The sequence below is a fragment of the Schistocerca gregaria genome, chromosome 1, assembly GCF_023897955.1.
Source record: "Schistocerca gregaria isolate iqSchGreg1 chromosome 1, iqSchGreg1.2, whole genome shotgun sequence".
Lineage (NCBI taxonomy): Eukaryota > Metazoa > Arthropoda > Insecta > Orthoptera > Acrididae > Schistocerca > Schistocerca gregaria.
The window spans coordinates 819,449,313-819,461,789 of NC_064920.1; the positions used below are offsets into that span (position 1 = coordinate 819,449,313).

General features: G+C 41.6%; 1 protein-coding gene across 3 annotated transcripts in view; it reads left to right on the top strand.

The window, feature by feature from the left end:
• The window catches only part of LOC126270956 (follistatin-related protein 5-like), a 556,933-nt gene extending 551,093 nt beyond the window's left edge, over positions 1 to 5,840 (top strand). For all 3 annotated transcript variants that reach the window (XM_049974113.1, XM_049974114.1, XM_049974112.1), the window contains one exon: positions 2,870 to 5,840. In XM_049974113.1, coding sequence (XP_049830070.1) covers positions 2,870 to 3,099 — 230 coding nt within the window. In that variant the 3' untranslated portion in view covers positions 3,100 to 5,840. The remainder of the gene's footprint in view (positions 1 to 2,869) is intronic.
• Positions 5,841 to 12,477: the final 6,637 nt, after the last annotated feature.

A 12,477-nucleotide genomic window follows, 5' to 3' on the forward strand; every position in this document is an offset into this window, starting at 1 on the left:
TGGACCATAATATCCAAGTTTTCTCACCTTCCGCCTAACTGTCATAGTACTTGCAGTGGATCCTGATGCAGTTTGGAATTCCTGTGTGATGGTCTGGATAGATGTCTGCCTATTACACATTACGACCCTCTTAAACTGTCGGCGGCAACATATGAGGTTGGCCTGCACGATTTGTGCTGTATGTGTCCCTTCACGATTCCACTTCACTATCACATCGGAAATAATAGACCTAGGGATGTTTAGGCGTGTGAAAATCTCTCGTAAAGACGTATGACACAAATGACACCAAATCACCTGACCACGTTGGAAGTGTGTGAGTTCCACAGGGCGCCCCATTCTGCTCCCACGCGATGTCTAGTGACTACTTAGGTCACTGACAGGGAGTACCTGACAGAAGGTGGCAGCACAATGCACTTAATATGAAATACATTTGTTTTGAGGGGTGTCTGGATACTTCTGATCACATAGTGTATATGGCCGCAGGACACCCATTGTGAAAATATTTTGGAGGATCACTGGTATCGGGACGTCATCTTTGCATACATATTGGCTCCATTTGGTGAACATATTGGAATGGGATTCACACAGATAGATGACAGTGCACGCTCTTAAGCCCGTATTACACGATGTGCCTAAACCGTACACCTATGCACCAACGCCCCTAACGTGCATACCTGTAACTACAGACTGGTTCACTTCCTACCTATTACACCACCGATGCGAAATAAGCCTATCGTGCATGCGCAGCAGCAGACTGTACGTGCGAAAAGAAAATAGATGTCTTATGTCCTAATGTCTTGTAAATTTGTTCGTTCTACCGCGTGCAACTCAAGGGCGACTATATGATATACTGAAGCGTCATACGTTCACATTATTTGTGAACTCAAGGTTCCTATTTATAAAGAAATTATTTTCTACCATTATGTATTAAGTAATAGTTTTTCTCTAATGTAGGTTAGTACTGTTCCGAATTATAGACCCAACAGTTTTATATTACGACACTTCATTACACAGTTATATGTATATCGAGATTTCCATTTATACAGCCAATTGCACGTGGAGCATCCACTTGTTTTTGGAGCTATTGCCCTGGCAGTGACAATAAATCTTCGGATTAGGGCAGAACGGCTACGAAAACAAAAGTCAAACGTTGTTGGGCTCGACCGTGGCTGACAAGAGGAGTAGAAGGCAGGGAAATATATTCACTGTTTATGAAAGAGCTGCGGTCCGGAGATCCGCAAGAATTTCGGAACTTCGTTAGGATGGACATGGCCTGTTTCGAGAAGCTGCTGTCTATGATAGAAGATGGAAACAGAAAGTGTGACACAGTTATGAGGGAGGCTATCTCACCTTGTAGAGAGTAAGAATTATGTTTTGTGATCATACCAGCCTAGATCACTAATAAAATACCGGTGAACGCCCTTTTATGTTGCTGGCTGGATGTAACATTACGTTTCCTGGCGAATGGGGGATCTTTTAAGAGTCTAGGTTTTAGCCACACGATAGCACAGCCCACCATTTCAAAAGTAGTTGTGTTTGTATGAACTGCAATTTACAACACATTAAATGAGCAATACTTAGGTGAACCTGTGTTATTTTTCCAAGTTTGGACTATACTAAGAATTTTGCAGTCCTCGTCTGTCGCTCTGGGGCAAACTGCAAGGCCTTTCTCCCTTTCACTGCCAGTTTCTTGTTTCTGGCATGTTGAAATCAAGCAAGAGGTGCAATTAAATCAAACCTGAACTTTCGTAAACTAAGGCATTACGAAACAAATCGAAAATCACCGTATAACGTTATATGCATAATCCTCAGAAAGAAACGATTTCCGATTACCTTATTATGATACAGTGGGTCATACATACACCTTTCCTCGCTGTATGCCTGATTTCAGACGCTTAATTCCTCTCTGCTCCATTTCATTTCGAGAATAAGAAGCTATCAATAGAAAAAATCCTTTCACAAAAAGCTATTATGTAAGAGTCTAATAAAAAAAAGTTTCTTTTGTGTATTTGTGAAACCTGCTTACTGAAAAAAAAATGCAGAAGAGCCCCATCTCGAAAAATCCTCAAGACGAAGGTCTGAAATTAACCACTAGACGCCTAACAATAACCAAACAACAAATAGAAAGCACTGTCGTGAGCCCTTCTACGCATGCGCGAATTATCGCTGCCAGCTGCACATGCGCGGATTGACGGCAGTTTAGAACTGCTCTCTATTCCAGCGTGTAGATAATGTGTCTGCTAATTTCCGTAGTTTCACCCGTTCTACCGCTAGATCGCTGTCGCGATAGACCAGTACCATTCGCTACGGATCGTCGTGTAATGCCGGCCTTATGTCACAATACTGTAAAAACCTTCGAAGTGGAGTATAGAATGAGCCCCATGCAGTGGACTCCACATTCATTCAGAACGGCATCATAGAGGCAACTGTGGAGCAATGGGACGATATTCTACGCGCTAGTGTTTGCAGTGGAATAGTTTGTAAGGTTTTGTTTTTGTTCTTTTGCTTGTGTTCACCACGCAGAAGTGTGACTATTTTTTTTTCTTACTACTGTACCTGACAGAAAAAAAAAATCAGTTTTGTTTTCTGTTATGTTCGGAAATTGACAGTAAGCAATATTCAACATTTATTTTGACCACTGTACAGATATTGTTATTAAATTATTAATTTGATAATATACCTTACGATACGTCGTGTAGGCGACAAAGTTCTCAGTGATAGGCAGAACTTCTTTATCACTACAAAATGGATGCACTGTGGTTTATAGAATCTGACGCTTGAGGGCACTTCCCAGCTTAATGAAAGTCGATATAAGAGGTAGCCTGCTTCCGCATGAAGCCGTGTGCAGCGAGCTCGCTCGTGCCCGCAGGCAAGGTGGAGATGATCACGGGCGTGGGTCGGGCGATGCCGGCGCGCCTGTCGCAGTGGGGCGCGCCGAACCGGCCCATCGCCGCCTCGGGCGTCTTCGGCCACTACATGGTGACGTCGGCCAGCGGCGCGCTCTTCGTCATCAACGGCGAGACGCGCACCGTCAACTGCGAGATCGGCGGGCTGGCGCGGCCGCGCGCGCTCGTCTGGGTCACGATGCGCCTGCAGTGACGCCGGCCCGCACGCCTCGGCGCGGCGCAGACTCCCTCCGCCACTCACCGCTGCCACCCGGCCTCCGACTCGCAGCATCCGTTCACCAGACTGGCAGAATTCTTCCTCCCTCGCTGTACTCAGTGACTCTCCCGCCTGAAAACGCGCGTCTCAAGACTGTCAAATGAATCATTTCGTCGACGGTCCGCGTAATATGCAGTTTGTTGCCGACACAGCAGCGTCTCTTCCCTTCCCCCTCACCCCTCCAGATAACTCTTCATTTTGTACACACGCATTCTGAAGCGACGAATGAAAATTTGTACCAAGAACAGGTTCCAAACCTGGGTCTGCAGCTCACTAGGCAGATGCGCTAACCACTATGCCACCCTGCCTTACTCAAACCAAATTCCAGTTCACGCCTCAGTCCACTTGGTATTCCCCCGAAACTCGAACAGGATTGCAGAGGCTTTACAACTCTATTGTAATATCACCTTAGTATTGCTGTTCGACTCCACAGGAATCCCAAGTGGGTTGTGGGATGAATGGGAATTTTGACTGAGCAGGGAGGCGAGCGACGGTAGTTCGTGCACTTGTGCAAAGCCGCTGAACCAGGGTGGAGTAGTGGCTAGCGCACCTGCCTAGCGATCAGGAGATCCGGGTTCGGATTCTTGCTTCGGTACAAATTTTCATTCGTCATTTCAGTCTGCATATATACATCATAGATGTTTCGGACTTGAAAATGGCTCTGAGCCATGTAGTTTCATTTGATCTGCTCTGTTTGGCTGTGATATTATTGACTATAACGATGGTAAAAGGGCCGATTCTCTAAAGAGTCACTAACACTAATCTCTCGTACGGACGACTTTTACCATCGTAGGCAGTTTTCTGTTGATATGTTTGCTGCTTCTGGAAAAAAAATAGTTTATGGAGCTATGCCACATGCTAATTGCGCTATGCAAATCATGCAGCCCGAAGCACAGTCTGAACAGATGTGCCCCTTTTTAAGTCGGCACCATATCTTCGTTTTTCTTACAGACTCTTCCACACAACTTTTATGAGTACACATTTCTTACTTTACATACTGTAAAACAAAATAGTAATTAAATATTCAACTTCTTAATGAATCTACATAAAATTTCTAGTTACTAAGCAAAAATTCAAATGTAAGATTCATGTTTAAATGGAAACATTTACGCAAGTTTTCGTGAAATATTCATGTAGGCTTTGCCGAACGGAATTTCTCGTCAATGTACGCATGCGTCTTTTGGTAGTAGACACCGAAACATGCTTTACTTTATAGTAAGTCTATTTTCTATGATTTACTATTTTCTGAGTTGTTACATGACGTTGAACTGGAATTCGTAAGCTGCATGAATCTAACGTTCACTGTACTCACAGCGCAACAGGCTCTCTATTGCCTGACGTGGCAGCTGTCTTAACAATCATTTGAAAAACCCTTAAACTCACACAATTATACCTCATTTCCTTTTATGACAGCGTACACGATATTAATTTCAGGAGTATGACAGCGAGCCTTAAATGTAGTATATATCTTTACCCTCTGATAATGTGTTTACCATTTTGGAATGTTTCATATAACTTGTTCCAACAAACTCTTTTCGAGCCTCTTTTCCACTATTGTAACGTTGTTTTATCGATGCAGGTCAGAGACATCTACACTGTACGTGAGAGAAGCGTTATAACTTTATAGTAAATCTACAAGAAAAAAATCAGGAGATAAAACTGCGAAGCGAGAATCTGCGGAATGATCAGTGTCATTATTCTACACTGTCTGACGTAATTAAATAATCACTATATCGAATCCCCGTAATTGTCTTGCACTGCGACGCAAGAGTTTCTCGTTTGGCTCAACTACAATCTTCCTCTATGTGCAAAAACGTAGCGTCCTGTGACGTCATCGTAGGGCTCGGCGACGCTTCAGATAGCATGGTGTTCGAAATATTCGAAAGAAAGGGCAGAGCTCACAAGTCCGTGTGAGGTGTAAGTCGGGCTAGTGATGTCACATTGGCACCAAATTTCACGCCTATTCTGCCAATGCCACCGAGAACGTGCCACTCGATGGGAAGGTCGTTGGCCTTCACATTTCACACCTTTTTTTTGACGCCTCTGCGATGGAGGGTTCAACAACGACGTCCGGAGTTAAATCACGCGAGTTTCTTATGGACAGTCGAGGATAATATTTCGGACACACCTCCACTCACTAGCGACATAAAAGGCGGCAGTGGGTGGCGTAAATCCTATCATTCAAACCACCCCTTCCCTTGGGGCTCTGATTCCCACACATTCGTAGTGAAAAACTAGAGTTCGCAGTATGATGAGCAACAGGACGACGTTCTTGAACACTTTTGACGCTGCTGAAATCCCTATGACCATTCAACTCTTTTCTAAAGACATCGTGGGCTTGCCACCACAACGAAAATAATCGCATCCTTTTGAAGCGTAGCGTTACCGCAATTTTTGCTCTGGTGTACAGTGAAGAGCCACTAGCGACCGTTCAAGACAATCAGAAGAAATTTGAACATTCTCCTAACCAGAGAAGGGTATTTATGCATTATTAGCCCTTGTGTTTCGCACCAACTTGAAGTGTGATCTTGGACTGGAGAGAAGGGTGAGCCACATTCACATGTGCATGAATAAAACGGCAAAGGTTTCCCCTAAAACCTCCAAGTATTGTAACACCCTAAACTCTGACGGTTCCTTGGCGCCAGCAAGTAGGCAACCCATTAGACACTCCTCAGATTCGGTATACATTTTGTCAGCATGAACCGGTGGTTGGTGTACAAATAGCTATGGTTGCGAATTTAGTGTTTCTTAATAGCACTTTATACATTTCAGATAGAGCGAATCGCCTCAAAATTTTCAGTCAAATGAGTGTTCAAAAGGTTTAGTCGACGGTTTTTAGTATTTTACGTGATGGTCGTTAATCGCATAGAGACCATTACATGAGTAAGACAGTTACGTGCTTTCATCGACAGTACTATAAATTAATGAGACAGATAGGGGCATCGTTAATAATATTACCCCTTGTAACAAAACCAGAACCGTTTACAGGTCGCTCTCTTTTGTCACGTCAGCGCAGACTATTAATATCGACACGGGAAGTGTCAGAGAGTAAACCTTATTTCAAAACTGTGACAGCCTTTTATATAACCGTTTGGTGTTACACTTGTCTTCTGTAGCATTAATGTCTCAGTTCCAGAAAGGCAGTAAAATGCTTTCACTTTCGTATGCGACGATCAACAGATGTAATAAGATTTCTGGACAGCATGATGCACAGTCATTCAGCTGTAGAACAATTTTTTATTTAGTAATTTGTTTCAGTCTTATAGTTTGTAAGAACCGAAAAAAGTCAAAATGTGAAAAATGTGCCTCAGTGATTTCATGTTAAACAGTGAAAATTATTTCAAAGACTGACATTGTTAGTCCAAAAATGCCTGAAACCATACATAGATGCTGAAGGACAACTAATGACGAACTATACTTAGAACTTGCACATACAGAATGAATACGCAGTGTTGTAATTTCATTTCTTACGCAGGTATCTGATGATATAAAAAATGTAAGACTGAAACTGGTTACGAAATGAAGTTTTATTATACAACTGAGTGACATTGAATCGTGAAACTCAGAAAATGTTAAATACTTAGTCGTGGATTCCATATTACTACCATAGAGTGTAGAGCCTCCCAGACTTCTTCATTCGCACACATCCTCGTCGTGGCACACCTTCAACAAAAATCAAAAATATAAGTTTAATATAGAGCGTGTAACAAACTGACATCTGTCGCAGTTGTCAAATTTTTTACATGCAAATAATAATAAGCAATTTCATACGCCACACAATTTCATTTTTCGCTTTTGTACCTTCTAGCTGGTTGGATGACACTGCAATTACTGAGCTGCCACTGATGAATGACGCTCACAATATCCTATTGAGTTTATAATTTGTTTCCTTTGCATGTATGATAACGGTACTGTGTGATGGACTATGTGGATTTAGCGTAGTATTTTCTTACGAAGGATCAGCATCTTGCTTTTAGCCAATTTTCCAAATAAGTACTGACACAGCTTTACGTTGCCTCCAAGCCATGGTTACTTAACTCCGAAATATGCTGCTAATTCTACTAACGTAAGACGAAATTTTCATCTGACAGTCGTATCTCATACTATTTGAGACGCCTAAAGGCATCCATATTCCTTCAACAAAGATTTTTATTTATTTTAAAATTATTTTCGTTCTATTACTATGAGCCCAACTGCGTGGACTCTGACATTCATTGAAACAAAATTATGTTTTCATAACAACGTAGCACTTTGAAATATTTGTGAAAACATTGTGTTTAATACCTAGTACTGGATTAGCTGCCTTAATTGCTGTACTTTTACAGTACACTTTTTCTATTTTTGAAACCTACAATGAATGTCTAGAGATATTAAGTTTCCATTAATCACTTCGTATTTGTTAAAATTTTTACAAGTGAGATTTCCTTTAAGAGTTGAAACGTCAGTTTACAAAGAAATTAACCTACTGATTGCACTTACTGGAGTAGTGATGACAATTTTTCTTGCACTATTCAATAGTATCAACTGCAAAAACGCAGTTTTCTAATCGGAGGTTGAATGTAATGCTATGTACCCAGTTGGCTTGAAATATGGAAATGGTGAACGAATGTGAGGTATCGCCATTAAAGGTCGGCAGTGGTAGTTTCACGAGGACCTCACAGTCCCATTCTTTGGGTCCCAGAGCGTGTGGGTGGTAACGCAGCGCACGTTTGCTGAGACGTGCAGTCCTGGCCGTCTCGTCCCGACTGCAGGCACAACTGGTGCCCGCAATTCTTTCATTGTCTAGTCACTGTGTTTCTTTTCCTCACTAAAAGTTTTGTCTGCGTGTTCATGTGATGTACAGCAAACGAGAAGAAATGAACTCCTACATTCACAAATGTGTACATAATATTTTTACATAGATTTAAAATTTTCCTTATTGTGAAGTACTGTACGTCATGGCACAAGTTTAGTTCTATAGCGTAATTACATGGTACAACAATAAAAAAAATTATACTGATTTTTGTATGTAAGACATGTTACACTGCCTTGTACATACGTAGCTAAGTTATAGAATGAAGCATTTGTTAATGGTTTACACATGTAATAAAGATCAAAGTCGTCGACTGGAAAGGAACAGGACAGCATTGTACTTAACATAGCGATTTCACACACTCACATATCTAAAAGAATAATAATATTCGCATATTACAACACAGCTTGCTTAGCATACCAGCGTACATCTAACGTTTGATATGGAAGGGAGACGGGAGGTGGAGGAAAAATGCAATTGTGGCAAATCGGAGCAATGCTTGAAGTCATGTCCTGAAGGCCTCCACCCACTGCATAATTACGTAGTGGAAGCAGGAGCAGCTTTCGCTGCCCTCACGTACCTACAGGTTAGGCATAGGCGAGGGAGAAATTGGAACGAGACTTGCCTGATTATGTCGCTGAACTACTGTAGATGAAGACGCAATTATTACCTCAGATGATTCAGTGCATAGGTGTTCCAAGGGTCCACTATACATTAAAATGCTATAATAACGCACAGGACAGAACCAAAGGCGGCGCCAGTATGATACATGTGGAACTGACACACACGCGGGTAATTTTAGCTTACTACCTCCCCCTGCTGTTGCCAATGGAATCGAATGGAGCATTATGATTTTGCACTATGTCGTCAGTGAGGGCATGAGAAAAGCAGTGGGTGAGACTGACTGTTTGAAAACATGAAAAGCAGAAAATTTCCCACATCTGAATGTCCATCATTTTATTCCGACAGTCAGTGAAGCCAGTGAACGAAGCTGAGAGCTTTGCACAAGAGTTGATTTTCATTTATTTTATGTATAATTAAAAATAAATCAGAAGAATCATAAGAATCACTTAAAATAATCATCTTATCATTGTTAAATTTACTATTGTCAGTGTACTTGGCTTCTACTTACAGCATGTGTTTCACAATTGTCGTGTGTATTGTGTCCAAAGAAGTTACTTGAGTGACGATGTACATTAATTTACGAATATTTGGAAAAATTTTCGTACTACAGATCATCTACTTAAATGTGCTAAATGCCAGAATAGCCTGCATTCTCAGATTGACAACCGTATAGACTGCGTAGATCATGCATGCTTTTGTAAAATATCCTTTTTAAATGGATGGAATCTGTCTGTTACATGTGTTCTCACAACATATTATATGCCTTTGTTATTTTAATAAAAAGTGTTTAAAAGGAGAACAGTGTTCGACACATATACAGTAAGAGAAAATTGATCCATTGTTACCTTGGATTCCAATCCTACATCAATCTAAATTTATATTGCATATCTCGTGAAAGCATACATCTGTTTATACTTTCCTTCTATTAATCATGATTCATATATCGCAGCCTCATTTGCGAAATTAATAACTGTAGTTCACTGCATACTATGAAAATTCCTTGTAGAACAGCAAGCTCCAGATTATATGGGTTAATGCAGACTTGATATCTCCCAGCTACACGTAGGTCACGAATAATCAAAAATAACATGTTTTCCCCTGAAATTTGTATTTACTGTATTATCAAATGTGAATGCCCACAATATTACTTACGTGTTACTCATCGAAAACTGGTAATAAAATTAATTTAGAAAGCACCGTATTCCTTACCACTTTTGGGAAATAATCGTCTGTGTTTCATGTTTCTGTTTCTCATTCACTTTTTCCTGACGACGGTTCCCTTTTCGCGAGTCAGAACATCGGCATAGTGAAATGATTTTTTCCTGCATACCTTAATAAAAGGCCAACGCACTTAAGTTGGTCAGTGAGCATATAAAATATGTACCACAGGAGCAGCAGAGTATTCTAAGCGAAACTAGCATTTTAAACTGTTTTAATCACCAAACTATTCATGGATAATCCGCACACCGTACAGTTGGTAAATCTGAAGTTTGGTGCAACTCGTTTCAGCGTCTACACCACTGCTTTATTCGTCTATGTTCTCCCATTGTTATACACTGAAGCATCAAAGAAACTGGTATAAGCATACGTATTCAAATACAGAGATATGTAAACAGGCAGAATACAGCGCTGCTGTCGGAAACGACTATATAAGACAACAAATGTCTGGCGCAGTTGTTATATCGGTTACTGCTGCTACAATGGCTGGATACCAAGATTTAAGTGAGTTTAAACGTGGTGTTATAGTCGGCGCATGAACGATGGGACACAGCATCTCCTAGGTAGAGATGAAGTGAGGATTTTCCCGTACGACCATTTCACGAGTGTACCATGAATATCAGGAATCTGGTAGAACATAATATCTCAACGAAATCACTGCGGCCGGAAAAAGATCTTGCAAGAACAGGACCAACGCCAACTGAAGAGAATCGTTCAACGTGATAGAAATATAATCCTTCTTCAAATTGCTGCAGATTTCAAGGCTGGGCCATCAACAAGTGTCAGCGTGCGAACCATTCGATGAAACATCATCGATAATACGAAATAAAACTTCACGGGTGAGGGGCTATGCGATGTTGTTTCAGTGCTACAAAATACAAGCATAAGAAATAAAACTTCAGGGGTGAAAGGCTATGTGATGTTGTTACAGTGCTCACAAAATACAGTCATATTTACAAAGAACTTGGCAGTATCGGCCCACTTATCAGTATGACGTTGCACTTGCTTTGGCATGGATGCTTGTGCTGATTCGGTTTGCAGGGATGTCATAAAGCCATTGTACAATCTTCTGAGACAAGCTGGCCCTCAACTGTTGTAACTGGTCCTTGATATCCTGCATAATGGCACTGGTATGGAGATGATGTCTGAACTGGTCCCACACATGTTCTATCGGCGACAAATCTGGGAAACTTGCTGGTCACGGCAGTACCTTATCATCACGCAGAAAGTTGACAGAGAAAGGTGTCATATGTTCCTGAGCATTGTCCTGCTGGAAAATGGTACCACGATACTGTGTTATGAGAGGTAACACATGAGGATGCAGCATATTCCTGACGTGCAGTGGTGCCGCCAATCACTACCAGACGTGACTTGAACTCATACCCAGTGACTACCCACACTGTGGCTGATGTACCTCTGCTAAATGTGGAAGAAAGAGACCTCTCTCCAGGTCGGCGTCATACATACAGATGGTGTTCATCCGGAGTGATGCAGTACCGTGATTCATCTCACAACTCAGAGCGACGCCTTTCATGTGCAGTCATTGCTTCCCAGTCCCGCCACCTCTCCAAAGAAAGCCGTGACACTGCTGTGTTAATAGCAACCTAAGCCTCGGATGATAATTCCCTACACCGGCTGCTGTCAGTCTACAAATAATGATGCAGAATGATGCAGACTGTTGCAACGTCTCCATTACTTCTTTTCATATGGCAAGTGCTTACATGAAGGGGTTACGATGTTTTTGGTTCCCAATACAGCGATCATCCCTTGTGGTGGTCAGACGTGGTTGACCGGGCCATTGTCACGTGCGAATGCTCCATAGATCTGGCTATTTCACGATTCGAACAACCGGTATAATGAAGATCCACTATGAACCTATTACCGTACTCTCTCAAGTATCGATAACGCTGTCTCACGAGTGCTTGGCATCTCATAGTCTTTCAGAGTGATCGCTCAACAACTAACACTATTCATGCCTCTTGTATACACTCCGAACCTGGCGACACTACATACAAACAACTCTAATGCACACTGGTTGTTGTTCTACCCCTCAAAAATTATTGCTACTCTAATTCTTTACATACCAGGCAATGGTGTGTACTTGTACGAAGCTACACTGACATTCGCCGCATTTCTTGACGATTAATTTTTTTTTCTCGGGTAGTGTATACTTTAATCACTTAAAAATAACGGCAAAGTTCTTCTTCTTTAAAGATTCTGCACCATATTTTGTTCTTTAAAGTCGTCTGAATGAAGAGAGGAATACTATTACGCAGTGAGGGACGAGGGAGTGAAACAACTATATAGAAAAGAAAAGAGACCTCGTCCACCAGGACAAATTTGCAATGGCTGTAGGTGGAGAGCCGTTTTAATAAAATTCGTATAACTAAAGACTTTCTGTAAGGAAATGAGACAGATGACACTATTAACAGTGAGTATTTCCGTTTGACACTGGTAGGACAAATATTTAATTAACTGCAGTTACAGCTACGAAGACACGTTCAGTACGTTGTTCAGACGGCCTTTCGGTGAAAACGGTCTGGCAGATTTCGTAGGCTGGTATTCTGTGACAAAGCAACTCTACTCCATGGATACTTCGTTAAAGTTCTTGCAGATTCTTCAGTGTGATGGTGAGTGGATGGGGAGTTAGCACTCTTAACGACCACATTTTGGCTAGCCAC